At 35.4% G+C, this 21,059-nt stretch overlaps 3 protein-coding genes and 1 pseudogene across 3 annotated transcripts; 1 reads left to right on the top strand and 3 right to left on the bottom strand.

The window, feature by feature from the left end:
- Window positions 1–3,447: 3,447 nt before the first annotated feature.
- Window positions 3,448–4,463, bottom strand: LOC146919910 (uncharacterized). Its single transcript, XM_085711078.1, has 3 exons — window positions 4,403–4,463; window positions 4,195–4,295; window positions 3,448–3,819 (listed from the first exon to the last, which is right to left on the bottom strand). Exons 1-3 carry the CDS (start codon window positions 4,461–4,463, stop codon window positions 3,448–3,450), a joined length of 534 nt encoding a protein of 177 aa, XP_085567204.1.
- Window positions 4,464–13,262: 8,799 nt separating this feature from the next.
- LOC146919909 (importin subunit alpha-2-like) lies at window positions 13,263–16,763 on the top strand. Its single transcript, XM_085713291.1, has 9 exons — window positions 13,263–13,467; window positions 13,565–13,653; window positions 13,741–13,872; window positions 13,964–14,149; window positions 14,237–14,391; window positions 14,483–14,561; window positions 15,366–15,494; window positions 15,594–15,721; window positions 15,823–16,763. Exons 1-9 carry the CDS (start codon window positions 13,401–13,403, stop codon window positions 16,196–16,198), a joined length of 1,341 nt encoding a protein of 446 aa, XP_085569417.1. The 5' UTR covers window positions 13,263–13,400; the 3' UTR covers window positions 16,199–16,763.
- Window positions 16,103–17,364, bottom strand: LOC146919908 (serine/threonine receptor-like kinase NFP; annotated as a pseudogene).
- On the bottom strand, window positions 16,115–19,679 carry LOC146919907 (pentatricopeptide repeat-containing protein At5g66631-like). Its single transcript, XM_085713293.1, has one exon. It carries the CDS (start codon window positions 19,677–19,679, stop codon window positions 18,420–18,422), a length of 1,260 nt encoding a protein of 419 aa, XP_085569419.1. The 3' UTR covers window positions 16,115–18,419.
- Window positions 19,680–21,059: the final 1,380 nt, after the last annotated feature.

Here is a 21,059-nt window from a genome sequence, read left to right as displayed (position 1 = left end):
GTTACTTTTGAGACATTGACGTCAATATTTCTCTTTTGTGTTCTATTTTATGTCCCACACTAATTTATCGAGAATGACAATATTAGCTTTCCTAGTTAACCAAATACCAAGTCCACCATTCTTTTTAGCTTGAGTAACAATTTCCCAATTCATTAAGCTAATTCATTTATTTCATCCTTCTTTAGTCTCAGTCCTCTCGTAGGATTTAAATTAGGAAGCCTTCTACTATTCCAAAGTAGAGAAAGGGTTGTAGAATGTCACACAATGCATGATCAGTTTAACATAGGTTGGCAAACAACCAAATTCATGTAAACAAATTTTCAAGCGGTTTCAATTCACATGCTATAAGCTTTTTCCAAGTCAATTTTATAGGCCACATTCCCTTTCTTTTTTTCTTTTTTGGACTTATTCATCAAGTAAGTCTAACAAAATTAACGGTCTCCAACGACTTTTGAATCTCTTTCAACTTTTTCTCAATCTCTCATTCTTTGGAAAATGTTACCATAAACATCTTTGTTGAACATGAGTGATTCTTCCTTCACTTAGTATAATCTAGGTGCATAAGCCAAGTAACTTCAAAACGAAATGGTCTAACACCTTTCTTCACGGAAGCTTAGGTGCCACTCAATGTTAGTCACCCCCCTATCGAATTGTTTTGCTATAATTTTTTGGACTCTACAATGTTTGTGTCAAGTATATATCTTCCTCCAATACCATGACATCTAGAAAAATATATCTATCCATATTAAAGTTCCCTAGGATGAACCAAGGGCCTTGGATAAAATTATTTAAATTCACCATGTGCTGCCAAAATACTTTAATGTTACTTAAGAAATTACTTTTCATCGATACAAAAAAAATATTTTTCATAATGTGATTGCATTTCGGAATGTTTTTCGTATACTTCTAGAGGAAGGTGTTGTCTGTAGGGATGTAACGAGTCAATTTGCATCTAAAATAATATTTAAGTTAGATTTATGTTTTTTTTATTTATTTACCAAGTTATCTGGTGGCTAGAATTTCATCAATTAAGGTGAATAAAAGGAATTCGGGGCTCAAACTTCGGCCTTTGGATATTACGATGCATTGTCCCTATCAATTAAACTATGCTCACAGAGACGAGTTAGATTCATGTTGAAAATTAATAAAGGCTATTATTTAATTTATTTTACATTGCATGACTCTTTTATTTTATCATTTATCAACTCATTGATATAGTTTTTAGGAGGGAACTCCTATCATTAGTCCAATATTAATAGAGGTGAATACATATATGTGAACCGACATAAGAAATATAGCCCTATGAGGTGACCAAGCCAAACTTAATCACTTTGCCTTTGTAGGCCTCGTGCTTGGGAGGTTGTGGATCGACATAAGAAATATAGCTTTAAGGGGCGACCAAGCCAAACATAATCAATTCGCCCTTATATGTCTCGTGCTTGGGGGGCAATTGACCGACATATCCTTAAAGGACGATAAGCTGCCCCCAACTATCAGATAAAAATAAGCAAACTCTATCATTTATCAGATAGAAACGACCCGACAAACTCATGTAACAAACACATGAGATATTCAAGTAATGGGCTCCATTAACAATAAAAATAAAAAAAAATTATCTGCCACTTTTAGCCAAGTCTCAAAGCGAGCCTAAACTAAAACTACGTAGCTTTAATTCCCTAAGAACCTTAGGGATGCATAGGACCCCAGAAACCCTTGTCGAGTTCATTTTTTTTTTTTGACAAGAAAAAAAAATGATGTGCTTTCTGCAAGGACAATATGTCTAGAATTCGAAATTATAATCCTTTATTCTTAAAGCTTATTACGTAAAGCAATACCTAAACCTAATATTTTCCCTCTATTAGTGTGCATTAACTCTTAGGATTACTACCCTACATGCACTCTTTAAGCACTTTAAATGGTAAGTTTTTAATGAAAACTTGTGTATTGAATGCATTGAAAATTGTAATAGTTGACTTTTTAAAAGAATAATTACTTGGTATGCTTAAAGAGTGTCTCAGAGACACTCGTTAACAAGACCCTTAAGGATAGGTTTGATAAGCATATTCCGTATCCCAAGTTCACCCCTCATGTGAAATTTGAGCTTGAAAAACATGTTATGCCTTTTCATTTGCCCAATTACATGCCAACTCCTTTCACCCATGACCAAGAGAATTTTCAGTTTCCTTATTCAAAGAAGCTATCTGCTCATGAGCTCGAAACTGGATGGCTGGTAAGTAAAGCCATTTTGTATTAGTTAGTGTTTCTTTACTATATTATGTTGACCAAAGTAATTGATCTACATGGCATGTTTTTCCCATTTTGTGCAGATGCTTGCTGACATTGAGTTTTGCCAGACTGCCTTGGATATGCGCACTAAGTATGTCAGATTGGTTGACGACTGCGGCAATCTTTGGTTTTGTACTGTGCTGTTTGAGACACGTCCTTATTATCATTTTAAGATCGGTGGTGGTTGGAAGAGAATGGATGTTGTGCATAGGGTTTACGTGTCATTGTTGGTGTTCCAAAAGCTGGGCGAAATGATACTCTCTACTTCAAGGTGGTTCATGCTTAGTGTTGGTTGCCGTGGGTGTGGTTGGGATTGATAAGGGACCAATAATGTTGTCTACAAAGAAGTTTTCCACAATTTGTCCCTTTAAGTTAATGCAGTTAATCTTTTAGTTTGATTTTCGTCCTTGCAATTATTTTTATTTGGCTTTTGGTCCTTTTTCTTTTGTTTCAACCCCTGCAAAATTGATCATATTGTTATTTGTCCCTTTAATTAGTACTTCAAAAATAACCCTAATAACTAAACTGATATCAAATGGTGAAAAGTTACGCTAAAAATGTACGTCAAAAAGTACATTTCTAGTACTTTTAAGGAATTGATGAGTACTATGCTCAGTGATCATGATGTTTAGAAATGGAAGAAAATAGCTAAATTAATGTGTTATTGAGATTGGAAACATTAGATCTTTTACCCGTGCGGCACATTAACTCAATAGAAATAGTCGAATATTGTAATTAAGATGTAGGAACGTTAGATTTGGTCGGATACAGCAGAAATGGTAATATAAAAAAACTTGAAACTTCAATAATCATAAAGTGTGGAAAACTTCTTTGTAGACAACATTATTGGTATTGTTTATGCAATCACCATTTTCATCCGTGGTCAAAATCTTCGAACCTTTCCTTGAAGTCACCCTGGAGACTGCTACATATGATCTCGGTATCATCCGTTAGGTAGATCGTCTTGGTGTTTTTTGATAAGATAGACTCCGACAATGTGTCATAGGAAAATGTCTGGAATGTTTTGGCAAGAAACAAATGAGGGCATATAAAATAGACAACAAATTCATAAGTGCAACAAAATGGTAGAAAATTGTACCAGAACACAGCTAAGTACATCATCTTTAGTTAAGAACTTGGCAAATCCCCACTTGAAGCAACCTATTTCATGTCTATAGGGAATGGGTGGTGCGTGAATGACGGCCTCTGACCCCGTTCCCTCGGGAACAATTCGCGATTGAGTTTGAGGCTAAACGGCGGCACTTGTTTAGGATAACTTATTTCTTCACCGTAACGGTCCTTGACCTGAATGACGTATCTGGAGGGGCAGACATTTATCGGAGTCACTTCCGCGCCATACTGGATATCATATAAGCTTCCTACTTCGCCCCAACCACGCGTAAAGCAAAATTTTCCATTTTTCTTCTCGATAACAACCTCAATCACATTGTGAGCAGGATCATTCAAGAGCGCGAAACGTCTAAAGTCAGCACCAAGTGTCTCAACCATCAGCGTTGGTAACATAAGCGTAGACTGCCAAATCATAATTCAATCATGATACTATCATCTATCAGACGTATCTAAATAAATAACGCAAAATATGAAGGGGATATTAATGTTATAATGCACAATTATTTGACAAAAAGGACCCATTCGAAATATGGCATGCAGCTGATAATACATCAGGATTTAAACTATCTTCTAATTTCTACATTAGACTGGTACAAACAGTTATAATGTTACGGTATAAAATTGGCTACAACTTACGGATACATTAACTTAACATTAACATGGAGAAGTCATTTATAGATAACACTTCCACAAACTCATAACCCCACATAATATTAGCGTGTTTCGGTATTGAAACCAACAAACAAAATCAGTTTTCTGGATCGACGGATAACATACCTCTTTAGGGTTGAACTCAATCCTGAACGTACGCCATCTGAGATGAAATAAATCCAGGCTTTGGCTTTCATCACCCACTCGAGCAATCCAGTCAATTTTATCTGCAAATAGCCACATGAAATAGAACAGAGATTTGCATGACTTATTCCATTAAATTAAAAAACGGAAAAGATGAACTTTTGTGAACAATTAACACAACCACACGTACCAGTAAGGCTGTTCAGTGATCTTGTTGTGTGCTTCTTGATGTCGTATGCCGTATCTGCCATTTCTGAAAAATCTGTGCGCAAACTCAGTGTGCAAAAGGAATTTTCATGATAGATAGTTGAACTTAAATATGTCAGGGAGGAATGTACTCAACAGACGTGCTGCTCATCTAGGGAATGACCAAAAGCATTAAATGTGACCGTGTAGAATACGAAAAGTGTGCTGGGCAGGTCTGGCTAAACACTCATTAATTGCATTGGAAAACTGCAACCAAACATTAAATAGCAAGGCAAATGCACTTTAAGACAGAAAGGTGTAACATAAAACCACTTAATGTTCATATATCAACTCAATGTATCCATCAGAATACATAAAGTTTAGACAGAAAGTTGCATGATTCGTTTTATACAGGAAGTTGCTAATGTAATTGATTACACCACTTTCTCTTGTGGAAGTGGACATAAACACCAAAACTATATAACATAACTATATTTAAAAAAACATCATCCCTATATATCAAGACATTACATACGATCCACATATCATAATAAGCAGGTTGTTTATTCCAATTATTATTATGGCAACCTTAATACGTTATAAATAGGGTTTGACAACGGGTTTGGCACTGATAGATCTAGAGATTAACATCATTTTCATACACCATTTGACATATACAAATAGGTTGCTGTTTTATAATGTAAACAATTATGTTACAGTCGATTATGTAAATAAAATCCTTAAAGCAAATTGTTATCTTTGTATACGTAACTATGATTATATATTAAATTTGCGGATGAAGAGTGCGAATAACAACTAAATAATACGATAAGCAAAGACTTTTTTTTTTTCATTAACTGCCAAAATAGATAGTATCGTCAACGACGATTACATAAACTTCCTTTGATTGGAAAAAAAAAACATACGAAGAAGCAAGATGCATAAACACTAGTACATCAAACAAAACAAAAAAGAAAAACAAACGACGCTTGCACCCTAATACTCCCTCCATTCCTTAATGTAACCCCCCTCTACTTTTTTCACATTTCTTAAGAAAAGTTGTCAGTCTAATTAATATGTCTGTTTTGTGTGTTAATATTACCAAGTTGTCCTTTGTTTGTATATGTATTAAATTTGACTTTTCAAATTTCAAGATAAGTTAGTAGTATTAATTAAGGGTATGTTTAGAAAAAAAATAATAAATGCATCTAGTAATTTGAAAAGGGGTTTAGATTTAGGGACAAAAATAAAATCAAATGAGTGGTTAGATATAGGGACGGAGGGAGTAGCTTTCAACTCCATAACTTTATAAATTTGCTGCATCCGCAAATCGAGTGTTAACTCTTCCGAGTTAACACTTGGTAAATTCGTGTAAACTTGATCGAGTTTACCGATTTTTACGAGATTACATCTAAAAAAATAAAAATAAAATTGGCCCTTTTTTTTGGCTCATTTTTTTCAAAATCCAATTCCTTTTCTACAAGCCCAAAGACTGAAACGTTTACTGAATAATTACTTTTACATTAACACGTTGTTTCTGAAATGAAACGTTTCTTTTTTTTCTTTTCTTCTATGCGTTCTCAAACCATGAACAAGGGAGCACATACCAGTTAGGGTTGCGGTGGTGGTGTTTGTTGACCTTTTGAAGAAATTAACTACTCCCTCCGTTTCAAAATGAGTGTCGTTTTAGCCAAAAAAAATTGTTTCAAAATGAATGTCACTTTCAGTTTTCAATGCAATAATAACTTTTTCTTTTCAATTGTACCCTCCAATTAATACTCTGCACACTACTTCCAAAATATTACTTTTAAAACTAACCAATAGTTAATAAGGATAGTTTGGTAAAATAACCATTCTCTTTCTTTTAATCATTGCATTTCTTAATATGTGTGTAAACACCTAAAACGACACTTATTTTGAAATGGAGGGAGTAGTTTATTTTTTAGATAGTTTTATTAACAATTTTAGGAACTTGTGAAACTTGCTTTTTCGGATGGCTTAAACTCAGAGACTTATGAAACTTATGATTTTTTGCATTAATTTTGTATTTTGATGTTAAGTTGAGCATAACGTGGTAGTTTGATATAATTTGCCTTTGTAATTAAGTCATATTTTGCACTATTGACCCATTTACAATATTATATTAGCTTATATATGTCATACATATAATAAATTTTATATAATTTTAATTTTAGGTAAACTTGTGCGAGTTCTCGAGTCGAGTTTACGAGTCGAGTTTACCTAGGCAAAACGAGTTGAGGTAAACTCTCGAGTTGTAAAACCTTGGCATCAATCCCAACCACACCCACGGAAACCAACACTAAGCATGAACCACCTTGAAGTAGAGAGTATCATTTCGCCCAGCTTCCGGAACACCAACAACGACACGTAAACCCTATGCACAACAGCCATTCTCTTCCAACCACCACCGATCTTAAAATGATAATATGGACGCGTCTCAAACAGCACAATACAAAACCAAAGATTGTCGCACTCGTCAACCATTCTGACATACTTAGTGCGCATATCCAAGGCAGTCTGGCAGAACTCAATGTCAGCAAGCATCTGCACAAAATGGGAAAAACATGCCATGTAGATCAATTACTTTGGTCAACATAATATAGTAAAGAAACACTAACTAATACAAAATGGATTTACTTACCAGCCATCCGGTTTCGAGCTCATGAGCAGATAGCTTCTTTGAATAAGGAAACTGAAAATTCTCTTGGTCATGGGTGAAAGGAGTTGGCACGTAATTGGGCAAATGAAAAGGCATAACATGTTTTTCAAGCTCAAATTTCACATGAGGGGTGAACTTGGGATACAGAATATGCTTATCAAAACTATCCTTAAGAGTGATTGCAAACTTTCCATTCCCCAGAAACACCATCCCAACCCATGCACCAAGGCGCAAACCATAAAAATACGCATTGCATGCCATCCTTTGGTCAGTAAGATCAATCCATTGCTTCTCTCGACCAACACTTCAAAAATGTTGTGCCTTGGATCCACCAGCGCCGCATATCGGTCGATTTGGTCCCCGAAGTCGTGACCAAACATTGATGGAAGAACAACAACACCCTGCAAACACAACAACCCAAACAGTTATATCTGAACAAAATAATCTTCCAGTAACAGATGACGAAACAAATATAATCATTCACTACTTACATGTGAACATCAAAATCCACCACATAAGTGCGATATTTGATGCGCAATTCATTGATAATTTTCTCCAGTTCTGACGTGGGATTGTGATCCAGAGGAGCTGTTAGTCAAAAACAAACGAAAGAGTCAATAAGTGGAATAGCAATAACGAAAGCATATTACTGATAGATTAAATATTCACTAGTCAAGCAATGGTAGGACAACAGAGCTTGAACACCAAAGTTAGCCATCACCAAAGTTTTGCTGTGTGGTTTGTAAATTGCATGAGCATGAAGGTGACTAATACGTCAAAATATATAGGCACAAAGAGGAGAGCCATACAGCCAGAGTTGGTGGGGAATACACGCACATTTAATGTGTATATGGGAGTTCAATAGTTAACACATGTGGAATAACAATAAATGAGAAAGATGGGGGGAAATTTGAAATTCAAATCACATCTTGTGAGTTGTGCGCAGCAGTTATAGGGTTAAGTGTTGCACAGTAATTGACAGTAACAATAGGTAAATTTAGTTGGCGCCATTTAGCTAAAAATTAGGGTTGGCACACTTTGTTAGCAATGTTAGTTAATATTAGGAATAAGTATGATGTCGTGAATCTGATCCATGGGGACAAGGAAGGAGTATTGCAAGTATACTCTCGTACTTGAAGACATCAATGACTAGTTACTTCACATGTTGCTTGAAGGGAATCATTGTGCAAATGTACTTCAAAAAATGTCAGCTACTAGCAGAACTCAAGATCTCAATATCTTAACTTCATCAGTTGAGTCCAGTTTTTAGGCACCTATTATACACATTCTTGAAAACAAAAACAACTAGTTTTCTGTCGTGCAAAGGTTAACTTCCGAAAATATAGGTTTTTTTTTAGTAGCAAAGACAAAAAATGGAGTTTCACACTAAAATGTAGTCATCATTGAACTAAATTTTGGATTAAACAAATATTATTAAATACAAAACTTCAACCTAATTACATCTCTGAAACAGCCCTAAAAGCCAAACTCCTATTTTTGGCTCCACTGCTCCAGCAATTTAATGATTATGAAGCATGAAGCACAAATATCAAATGAATGTGAAAAATTTAGTCCATTAATATTTAAATTTTAGACTGTTTGTTCTATTACCTAGTATATCAGAAGAGCTGATCTCTCTGACTCGTATACCAGAAGGAAGAAGACCGTTCAAAGCAGCGTGAACTCTATCCAAATTGTCGTAATTAAATGGTGTAAGAAAATGTGCAACCTACAGTCACAATATGTTGTAAAATTTCAATTCAATGTTTGCCACTTGAAATCTGAAATTGCACACAAGGAAGTACAAGATCTGACCTGACCCCAAGCATGGACTCCTGCATCAGTCCTGCTTGCACCAACCAACTGGAGATCCCCTTTGAAGCTTTGTAGCTCTAATTAAAGCTTTTTCTACGGCGCATTGTACAGTAGGGGGAGACTCCTGATATTGCCAGCCTATAAACACAGTCACCGGTCAAAATAATGGAGAAAAAGAAAGAATTCAACTATTTAACTTATGTTTTTATTCACTAAATGTTGGAAAACTACACCTTTCTATATGGATCAAGAGTTGATGCAGGGATTTGGTATTTTTTTATGGTACACTATTACATCAAGTTGAAAACTCCATTCATAGTTTGAGACTTCGAGCTTTATCCAACTAGGATTTGGTATTTTTAAGTAAGGACAAACTCGTGAGAACTTACATAAGACTCAAAACAGACAAGCGTATGATTTACACGAAGATCAAGCTGTAAAATAGAAACAACGCGATTTTGTCAATAGGCAAATATTCAATTCAATGACAAATATATTACACTCATTTCCCTTGAGAGATGCTTAAACTACAGTCCTCTCCTCTAATTGTAAAAAATACACTCGCATGCCCGTAGAGAAATGAAATGTGCTGCACTTTTCTCCATTATGATGTAAACGAACCTTTTAAAACAAGTCTTCCAACTTCCAAAAACATGTATAATTTTCAATGTGATTGATGGTAGCCAAGTAGGTAATTTTGAATACATTATTTATTTGGAAACTTAAGATTCAAAGTGATATGTTCATCATGCTAAGAAATGAGCATCACGCATTTATATAAAAAAAAATGGATACGAAGATAGTTTAATTTAAGATAGATCATATGATTGATCATTGAAAAGAAAAGGGTAAGCACATAATCATATCATTGATCATTGAAAAGAAAAGGGCAGGCTTCTTTGATGGGGGAAAGAGTGTAAATTAGTTTTAAAGGGATGATAAGAATCTATGGCCCTTTTGGATCGACTAATTTGAGGTTATGCAAAACAACTTATGCAAATCAATGAGCTTTTATGTATAATTCATAAGCTTGTCAAGGTACTCATGAAAAAAAGCTTATGAAGATTCAACTTTCGTTAGTGAGAACTTAAGAATTAACATAAAAGCTTATTTATTTGCATAACCTAATTTTTTATAAGGTCAAAAATAAGTCAATCCAAATGGGCCTTATATGCTGGCCATAAAAACTTACGACAGTGTTCGGAAGTGCTTACAAAAGCAACCTATGACATGTTCATGAATTGTTTTCAACTTATTTCCATAAGTTCTCCAATAAAGCTTATAAAAACAGCTTATGACTTAAACAAAAATAATTTGACTTCATTCGATAAACAACTTATCCATGAGCACTTATATAAGCTGTTTATCCAACCAATATAAAAAGGGATAGGGAGAGACCTTGATGGGAACAATCTTCTCTCCAGCAAGCTGAGACTGATACACATAAAAAGACAACCAGCATGATGATCAAATTAATAAAGTAAAATTCAGTTGCAAAGAAAGTTATTATAAAATAAAGAAACGTTAAAGAAGAGAAATGTACTTGAATGGATTGAGCAATTTGAGTAACAAAAGGTGGAGGTAACTTCAAGTCTAGAGCTGTCAAAATGGGCCGGGTCTACCGGGCCGGGCCGAAAAAGCCCGAAAAATGTAGGGCTTGGACAACAAAATTTGAGCCCGATTAGTATGAGGGCTTTTTAGCCCGAGCCCGTGACGGGCTAGCCCGGCCGGGCTTCGGGTAGCCCGAAAGCCCGATTATTTTTATTAATCACTAATCAGTTTTTTTTTAATTACCCACTCCACTGTTTTGTTTTGTCTTAAGGTCAATGTTTATCTTTTTTTTTTGTGATACTGTCCAAGGCCATTCCAAAATCATGAAACTAAAAGCTACATATTGGATTTATAACACAAACACGGCTTGAAAAGAGAGAGCTGATAACGCATGCCAAAGCAAAGTTTGCCATTTGGATTGAATTTACTATTTAATCTAAATAGTGTAAGGCATGACAATTTTCGCAATATGGTGAAGTTTACTATGGCACATGATTAATATTGCCTAGTGAGTAATGAAATTGTCAGGGGTGGGCAAAAAGAACCATGAACCGAACCGAACCGATCCGAACCAAAAATAACTGAACCATTATAATGGTTCACAAACCGAACCGTTAATTTATTAACAGTTCTTGAACCATAATCGAACCATCTTGAACCGAACCGAACCGTTTGAACCGAACCAAACCACTTGAACTTTTTATTTTATTTTAAGGAAACCACTTGAACTCTTTGTTGGATCTTTCCTAAAAAAACGACTTATTTGAAATAGTTTATTTTAAAAAGCTTATTTTATGCAAAACACCTTATTTTATGAAAACAACTTATTTTAAAAAATCAACTTATTCAAAACAGCTTATTCAAAACAACTAATTTAAAAAAAACAACTTATTGAAAACAACTTATTTTAAAAAACAGCTTATTCAAAACAGCTTAACGGTTATTAGTTAGTGGTAAATATTTAATCTTATGGTAAATATTTATCATAGAGAAGTAGTATATTGTGTGTTAAAATCAGATTCATGATGTATTCGCGAGGATACAAGTCGCGAGATATAACATCACTGTAATACTATACTAAAGGCCAAATTCATTAATTAATATCACATACACTAAACATAAAACAAAGTCTGTCCCTTCTCTCTATGCATTAACATTTTCAAAGCCATCGGTTTCAATTGCATGAAGGATGGAAGAGCCTTGTTGCATATACATAGAGGCATATAACCTTGAAATAAAACGAAGACAAACTCTTAACAAGAAGAGCAAAGTTTCAAAGTGTCCTGGATAATATAAATATGGCAACAGAAATACCAACTGTGTCGCAATGTGAATAAAACATGAACGAAACCAAGGACGGAAAGAACGTAACACTGCAGAATTTTGCAGGAGATGCTTAGCTGAAAATTAACGGGCAACGATTAAACTATTTTGGCAGCAAAAAAACCACGATGTAACTATGTCTATCACACAACAAATCCTCAATGGCCAGTGGATTACAGTCACTATACTAATTAAAACTAGCACAAAACAAAGTAACTTCAACAATAGTGATGCATTCCGAAACAATTCCTTTCTTTCTCACTAATTTTCATGTCTATACGAAACAATCGAAAAGGTTACATAAATAAGAAAAGAAAAGGACAAAGAGCTAGGAGGAGTTAAATGAAAAGGTTACATAAATAAAATCGAGAAGAGTCAACGGAGTTTAGATCCATAGAACATTCAAAATATTGCATTTCCATCCACATAACATTCAAAAGGTTACTGTGAATTGTCATATTTTGCAGTACTTTTGAATTCTGCATGATATATTAGGAAAAATGGTTATCTTTTGATCTTATTCAAATAAGCTGTTTTGAATAAGCAGTTTTTTTTTAAATAAGGTATTTTCATAAAATAAGCTGTTTTTAATAAAAAAAAATTATATTCTTATAAAAAGTAAATAAAAAAATATTTTGCATTTTGGATAAAAAAAGGATAAAAAAACACAATTAAATTCACAAAAGGATAAAAAAAAATACATTTCAGTTCAAAATATTGGTTTTGGTTCGGTTCGGTTCATAGGTAAGAAAACGGTTAACCGAACCATAACTTTGGTTCAGTTCGGTTAGCTCCATACCTGAAACGGTTCGGTTCGGTTTTCCCGAACCATTTCAAAATTTCAGTTCGGTTCGGTTCGGTTTTTTAGGTTAACCGAACCATACCCACCCCTACGTTGTTCTTCTGAATCAAAAGGTGGCTTACGATATTGCCTAGTCATAATTTTAAGAATTTTACGTGGAGTTGTCAGGAAAAAAAACTCTATGTGGTGTGAATAATTTAAGTCATTTTTATTTTAAAAATTAACATTTTTTATTAAATGGGCAGGCCCGAAAGCTCATGGCCCGCAAAGGGCCGGGCTTGGACAACTATATTTGAGCCCGTTTATCATCCGGGCCTTTTTGGCCCGACCCGAAAAAGCCCGAGCCCGACATGGGCTAGCCCGTTTTGACACCTTTCGCAGTTTTTTTAGCAAACACCTCAACCTCAGAATCAGGATCTATAGTAATTTCAGTAACATAATTAAACCGACGATACACTATGTTATGTTCAGCAGGAACACAACAAATCTCAATTATATTTTACCTGAGATTAAAATAAAAACAAATCTTCTTCTGCATTGGGGTTATTTTGGTATCTTCGCTATGTTGAAGAGCAATTTGTGAAATTAGAAGAGCAAAATCCATTGACCAAGTTGGGCCTCTCGGGCTGTAACATGCTGGGTGGGTCAGCCCATTTGATAGATATAAGTAACTGAAAACTCTAGAAGACATGTATTTCAAATTCATCCAAACAATTATATCTCTCTCTCTCTCTCTCTCCATCGATCACAGTCCCCTCCTAATTCTCAATCGTAAATCGTAAATTCCGGCTTCGCATATCATAAAAGTTGATTTTCAGAAGCTTGATTCGAATGCTAACTGTTAGAGCTCTTCCTACAATGGTTGATTTTCAGAAGCTTGATTCGGATTCCAATAATGGTAACTGTCGTTTTTGTTTCATGTTTTTAATTAATATATTACTATGTTGCTTTGTTTCTTTCGGAAGTGAGTTAAAGTTTTGATATTTGTTGTGTAGGACCCAGTCCTTCGATTGAGGAGAAACTTGTTAAATCTCTTCCTCGTTTTCTTCGATGTCTAGTTAAGGACGATTTTCCTCAGGACCAGGTTTGTTTGATTTGAAACTTGTCTATTTTATCTCTAGTTGAAATTTTGTTGTTTTGATTGGTTTTTTGTGTTACTTTGTTTGTTTAGTATTTCTCTGCTTTCGCACTCACAAACCTAACAGCTGGAACTTCTGAGAACACTAAGTTGGTAATTGATCATGGGGCTGTACCAATACTTGTCAACCTACTTAGTTCACCTAATGATGCTATTCGAAACCAGGTATATTTATTATACTAATATGTAGTAGCAGTAGAAAAGGATATTTTTTTTTTTCTTTTTGTTGCTGAACACTAAAACTCTGAAATTGTAGGCTGTGTTGGCATTGGGAAACATTGCCGCTGATTCCCCTAGTTGCCGTGATCTCGTTCTCAGTCATGGTGCCCTGATCCCTTTGTTATCCCACTTGAATGAGCAAGCAGATCTTTCTATGCTGAGAAATGCCGCGCGGGCCCTGTCCAACTTTTGCATGGCCAAGCCACTACCCTCATTTGAGCAGGTACTTGTTATCTTTTGTTAAATTAAAACTGAACCTGCAAGAACACTTTTATATGTATGTGTATTAATACTAGATTTTTATGGACAGGTGAGGCCAGCGCTTGCAGCTCTCGACCGTTTGCTTTTATCCAATGATGCAAAAATCCTCACAGATGCATGCTGGGTACTCTGCTCTCTTTCTGCTGAAAATATCCAAGCGGTGATCGAGGCAGGTGTATGTGGCAGACTTGTGCAGCTCCTTCTGTAAGTACCTATTCTTCTATCCCTGCTCAAAACCATATTCTTTTGCAATTATTGATTATTTTGGCTCTAATTGTATCTGCATCTTTTGAAGGCACCCGTCTCCTTCTGTGCTGTTTCCTGCACTTTGCACGGTGGGAAATATTGTAACTGGAGATGATATGCAGACTCTGGTAATAATAAGTTGCTTATTCCAAATTCAATTTAACTGCTATTGGGTAAAGAACTGAATTCCTGTTGTGTTAGTTATTTTGGAAATCAAATTAAAATTTTAAATATTATAACCTGAAATTAAGTAAGTGCAGCGGAGATGAGGATGTTGCGCTGGATGAGTGGTAAGACTAGACAGGATAGGATTAGGAATGACACCATTAGAGAGAGTGTGGGGGTAGCACCTATAGTAGAAAAGTTGGTAGAGAATAGGCTTAGATGGTTTGGACATGTAGAGAGAAGACCCGTAGATGCCGTTGTAAGAAGAATAGATCAAATGGAGGAGAGTCGGATTAAAAGAGGTAGAGGAAGACCTAATAAAACCATTCGAGAAACCATTAGAAAAGATTTAGAGGTCAATGAGTTGGATCCAAATATGGTTTTTGATAGAACACTATGGCGTCATTTGATCCATGTAGCCGACGCCACCTAGTGGGATAAGGCTTGGTTGTTGTTGTTGTTGTATAACCTGAAATTATTCATAGGTGAGTTTTGCAAGTATGTATGCCGTTGTTAAAAATTGATTGGCGATTGGCAATCTTAGAAATATTAGCCTAGGAATCAATTTTGTTTTTTGAGGGGGCGTAGGGAATTTTATCTTGGGATGAATGATGGATAAAGTTTAGTTATACTTGGTAGTCATTGATAGTGATTCACTACTATTTATTACCATGAATCTAGTCTCTTCTCACCCCTTGTATAAGTATTATGTCATCTCATGTGTCACCTGTGAGAATTACCTGATTTGGTGGGGCTCTTTTTGTCAGGTTGTTATCAATCATGGTTCGCTCCAATGCCTTTTGAGCCTGTTGACCCATGATCACAAGAAAAGTATTAAGCAAGAAGCTTGCAGGACTGTATCAAACATTACAGCTGGTAACAGAGAGCAGATACAGGTAAGCAAATAAATCCCATCTTTTTTATACTGTAATGACGTTAAATATCATGGTTAATAAAGCGCACTGAACTCTACCTTTTATTTATAAACGATGCAGGCTGTTATTGAAGCTGGTTTGATTGCTCCTCTGGTCAATCTTCTTCAAAATGCCGAGTTTGACATTCAAAAAGAAGCTGGATGGGCTCTCTCTAATGCTGCATCTGGCGGTACCCACGCACAAATCAAGTACGTGAAGTCATTTTTAATTGTTATTTTCTTGCCCTGCTTCATGCTGGCGACATTGAGAATTTACGTAGTAACTTACCAAATGTTGTTGTTATTACAAGGTACTTGGCGAGCCAGGGTTGCATTAAGCCTATGTGTGATTTACTTGTTTGCCCTGATTCAATAATTGTTGCTGTCTGTTTAGAAGGTCTTGAGAATTTTCTGAAGGTTGGAGAAGTGGATAAAAACTTCGGTAACACCGGAGATGTCAACTTGTATGCTCAGACGATAGATAATAACAAGGGTTTGGAAAAGATTGAAAACTTGCAGAGTCACGACAACAGTGAAATTTATGAGAAGGCTGTTAATATTCTCAAGACATATTGGTTGGAAGATGAAAATGAAGTCGAGACACTACCTCCAGGCAATGGTTCTCAACCTGGTTTTAACTATGGAGGCAGTGACCTTCCGGACAGATTCAATTTCAGCAGAATGTGATCATTGTATCTTGTGCAAGATACAATGATCACATTTATTGGAAAGCGAAAACATCAATTTTCGGCATCATTGAGTTGGTTGAAGTTCTAGCCATCCCGAAATTTGCTATCTTGGCCTTAAAATTTGAGTCAAGAAGGATATTACTTGTTGTGATGTCTCTGTGGATTATTCTTGGATAAGTATGTTCATTTGCAGACCAATTGCAACATCCATGGCAATGGTTATTCTCTGAGACCATGTAAGCGAAACCACCGAGTTTGAAGTTTTCAAAGATTCCGAGAACAACCACTCTTCAAGTGATCCATTATCAGCATACTCATAGACCAGAAAACAGTTTCCATCATTGTCAGAAGACACACCCATTAGTTTCACAAGATTTCCATGGTTTACCTTCTGCAGAATTTTTAGCTCCTCAGAAGCATCTTTTTTGATTTTTTTCACTGCTAAAACTCTACCATCTATATTAGCCTTGTAAACTGATTCACCAATCTTACAATTCTCACTCAGATTCATTGTACCTTCCATGATCACATCCATTTCATACATTGTTGGCTTGCTTACATAACCTGAAACACCTCAAAGTAACTTATCTGCAGTCTCGGACAATGAAGTACTTCTATTCAATCTCTTCATTTTGAGACAGTATACGTACACAAGTGATGGTGTTAAAACTAAAATGAAAAAAGCACTTCCTAGGCTAATACCAATTATAAGAGCCAGATTTTGACTGCTGCTTTTTCTTCCATTTGAAGATGGTTGATCAAGTTTTGGTAAACTTGTCACAGGGATCAAAACTGAACGGTCGGTTGAAGCAGTGAAGTTATGATTGTTGTCAGCTAACATTTCAGCTGGTGATGCACCAAACTTTGAACTAACAAGGGTAACATTGTCGTTATCCTGCCACACATAAGTAATAAGATACTTTATTCCTTTGTTCAATTGATTCTTTGAAGGGCACTTGCAGAATAAAGTATGAAATCTTAGACACAGTCTCTGTCATTAGTTCTACTATTTTTCTTTTTCAAATCTTAGACACTGTTGGCAAATCCCAGACAAGTATGAAATCATGCGCAGAATATAATAAAGATGGTAAGAATAATATGGTATTATAACCCAATTTGGTGTCCATACACGATGTCAGCTAGCTGGCTGGTACCTAATACCATCTAACTTGATGCCTTTACCAAAATGTTAAGGGGCAAACAAGCAAAAGATATGGTTTAACGTTTAACAAAGGCTAATGCCATTATATATATGCAATTATAATATAATACAGGCAATGAACAGCTTACAATGTTGACACTTCCAGTTACATAGGTTTCAATATATTAAAACACATTGACAAACTCACAATTTATATTATTTGTTCCCTATTTCTGGTACATAGCTACTTCGGATAGAAACAGTGTTTACATCGCCACATAAGCTTGACATCTAATATATTAAAAATAATAAGATGCCCTTCTTACCTACTCTCCTTTGCTTGAGTCTAGCTTTTTGTACTTCATATTCATCTAAACCGAAAACAAGCCAAGAACGATTGAATGAGATGACATGGGTCACTTTTTTTTAGGCATAGCATGGGTCTCTTCTTACTTCTAGCTTAACCAGTGGGTTCGAGTTCGAATTCTGCCATAAGAATATAACGGTGTTAAAACTCTTAAGAAACAACTTTGTCGTTCATGTTATCCAACCCTATTCGAGGGATTAATATTCAGAGTTGCGAAAAGATATACCCTTTTACACCAACAAAAAAAAAAGAGGAACTCAAAACAATATATCAAAACAATATATTAGATGAGATTTTGTAACCAACTCTTTTTGTAAGAAAATTAGAAGGAATTGTTAATTGCAATAAGACAATCATTAGATTCCCCTCAAGTTGCAGAAGTCAGCAGAGGACTGATTGTAGCTCTCAACACATCAACCAAAGGTCCATTCATTATATGATTGTGCAAAGATGATTTCTTGCACTTGACCAAGTGAATACAATGAAGGATCGATATCCATCAGAACAAGAGCTAATTCCTGAGCATCAACTCATGTCCTGCCAATAATACATTCTCAAAACTCAAAATTACTGCACCTTAAAACTTTTTGGCAACCCCTCCCAAAATAAATCACAGTTTAAGGAACTTGGTTATTGCTTTCCGCTTGTTACTTTGTGCTTAGATTTCATGCATGGAAAGTACACCTCTATCATATAGCCCAATGGATAACTCTAGGCACCCTTTGAAACTAAACTATTTGAATAAATGTTATAGACTTTTGTGAGATCTTCAGAGCTGACAGTCCATACATGACCAGGTAATGCAAGTGGAAGGACCACATTTACTTCCTCGCAGCTCTCTTCAACAGCTGCGGCCTCTCTCCGTCTACCTTCTTTCCAGAGGCTCTTCACTAGCAACTCTTTGATGGCCGAATCAGGTATGGAACCAGAATTCTTCATATCTTCAAATAGTCTCCAAGCCAGTGCAGCTCTTGTTGACTTACAATAACCTTCTATCAGGACCTTATACAGATACGCGTCTGGCTCGAAACCGCTCTGTCTGACCATTGAAAAGAGTTTCTGCACGGTTTTAATGTCTCCAAGTTGTGAAAAATACTGCATTAGACCTGAAAATGTTTGGATATCTGGGCAAATGCCATTTAAAATCATCTCATCAAGCATGTCCAGGGTATCGGAATTCCTTCCACACTTGGTTAATGTTCTTAAAAGAGAGGAATACAGAAGCATCAAGTTAACTTTTGATATAGACCCACAAAGTATTCGATCATTGTTGAAAACCTTCAGAGCAGCATCAGCATTTTTTGAAATCCCATAAAATTCAATGATTAACCTTATGGTACTGAATGGTAGTCTCATTCCCTCTATTCTGATCTTCGAGATGAGTCTATCAACTAATTCAGTACGTCCATGTCGCGCTAGAAGGGTCATGATTCTTTGCACTGTGTATATATTATGAGTAAATCCAGGTTGATCAGCAACCCAGCAGAAGAAATTCCATGCAGTATCCGGTGACCTGAAACTTCTAAGTATCTTGCATACCAACCTAGTTGTCCACACGAACTTTGCACCCTCTAGTGCTGATACCTCATCAGGACTCCAATTCTGTAACGCACTAGCCAGAGACCGCGGATCCAGCCAAGGTTTTAAGTGAATCCCATCTACATGATCACATTGTGAAACTTCATTCTCATTTCCACCCTCGTCCTCATTCTCATCCTCATCACTGCTATCAATAGAAAAACTTACACTCTTGATTCTTTCATCCGGGCAAATCCCTTCAAACAATTCATCCACATCCTTAAGAAATCCTTCATCCTTCACCTGCTGCAATAACAAACTCACCGTTCGACTAGGTAATATTCCATCAACTTGCATCTCATTAACTAAAACTCCAACTTCATCAAACATTTTACTACCAACCAAACCTTCAATTAGAACCGAATACTGTTTCAAAGTACGTTTAATCCTCATCAAAGGCTACAAATTAAAAACCTCAATAGCTTCCAAAAACTTCCTACATTTCACAAGGTGCTCAATTATTATACTATAACTTCTACAATTCGGAACCGACCCATCATCAACCATCTTAAAAAAAATATGTTTGGAGAAACACTTGGTGGGCCTAAATCGGATTTATGTATAGAACCATGTTGTTAGAGAGATGCTTCCTACAATCTCATTTTACTTCCACACTCGGAGTCATGTTTTTCTGGTGTGAACCGGATAACTTTTGTTCGTAACCGTAAAGAATAATATCTTGCCTCGAGTGACAAAACTCTTCCTTAATAGATTTAATATTGATGGATTTCCAAAGTTGAATTTAAAACAGAACGTCTAGTTAAACTGAAAGAGATCTCTTACAATCTTATTTAATGTTCTTCGTAAAAAGTTTCATGTTTGATAGACCAAAATATAAGTAAAATTCAATTAACTTTTCTCTATTTAATGTTATTATTCTTAAAATATCATTCAATAAAACATGGTTTCATATAAATTAAATGAAAAGAAAAGAAAAGATAGTTTAGAAAATGCAATTTTTTTTTATTATACAGACAAAAATTAAACGAGATTAACTATTTTTCTTAGTCTCTAAGTAACTAATTAATTTTCTTTTAATTGAGTCCATAGAGAATATATTAATAGTTTAGTTTTTAATTTGTCAAAAAAAAAAAAGTTTAGTTTCTAAAATGATTTTCTCAATATTTGAGGCATCATTGGAGCACGCAACCTCCGTGTGCTTGATGTTGTTACATTTTGAGACATTGACGTCAATATTTCTCTTTTGTGTTTGTCAAAAAAAATAAAAAAAAATCTCTTTTGTGTTCTATTTTATGTCCCACACTAATTTACCAAGAATGACAATATTAGCTTTCCTAGTTAACCAAATCCCAAGTCCACCATTCTTTTGAGCTTGAGTAACAATTTCCCAATTTATTAAGCTAATTCATTTTTTTTGAAGGAATAAGCTAATTCATTTATTTCATCCTTCTTTAGTCTCAATCCTCTCGTAGAATTTTAAACTAGGAAAGTAAGTCTAACAAAATTAACGGTCTCCAACGACTTTTGAATCTCTTTCAACTTTTTCTCAATCTCTCATTCTTTTGAAAATGTTACCATAAACATCTTTGTTGAACATGAATGATTCTTCCTTCACTTTACTCGATGCTTGAATTGGATTGGCAATAAATTCTCTCCACGCCTTTATTACCACCTTATTATAATCTAGGTGCATAAGCCAAGTAACTTCAAAACGAAATGGTCTAATACCTTTCTTCACGGAAGCTTAGGTGCCACTCAATGTTAGTCACCCCCCTATCGAATTGTTTTGCTATAATTTTTTGGCCTCTACAA

Source organism: Medicago sativa, chromosome 5 (genome assembly GCF_051527215.1).
Source record: "Medicago sativa cultivar Bolivia chromosome 5, Bolivia_mono, whole genome shotgun sequence".
In the NCBI taxonomy this organism is placed as follows: domain Eukaryota; kingdom Viridiplantae; phylum Streptophyta; class Magnoliopsida; order Fabales; family Fabaceae; genus Medicago; species Medicago sativa.
The sequence above is the reverse complement of the archived record's forward strand: the minus strand, read 5'-3'. Positions and strand labels throughout refer to the sequence as shown.

Excerpts from the sequence above, each read along its gene's own strand:
- LOC146919910 (XM_085711078.1), bottom strand. The coding sequence starts at position 4,463 with ATGGCAGATACGGCATACGACATCAAGAAGCACACAACAAGATCACTG. Across the intron at positions 4,296-4,402 it reads ATCACTGAACAGCCTTACTG|ATAAAATTGACTGGATTGCT; the intron begins GTACGTGTGGTT and ends GGCTATTTGCAG. Across the intron at positions 3,820-4,194 it reads TTGAGTTCAACCCTAAAGAG|TCTACGCTTATGTTACCAAC; the intron begins GTATGTTATCCG and ends ATGATTTGGCAG.
- LOC146919909 (XM_085713291.1), top strand. The coding sequence starts at position 13,401 with ATGCTAACTGTTAGAGCTCTTCCTACAATGGTTGATTTTCAGAAGCTT. Across the intron at positions 14,150-14,236 it reads CACTACCCTCATTTGAGCAG|GTGAGGCCAGCGCTTGCAGC; the intron begins GTACTTGTTATC and ends TTTTATGGACAG. Across the intron at positions 15,495-15,593 it reads GTAACAGAGAGCAGATACAG|GCTGTTATTGAAGCTGGTTT; the intron begins GTAAGCAAATAA and ends TAAACGATGCAG.
- LOC146919907 (XM_085713293.1), bottom strand. The coding sequence starts at position 19,679 with ATGAGGATTAAACGTACTTTGAAACAGTATTCGGTTCTAATTGAAGGT.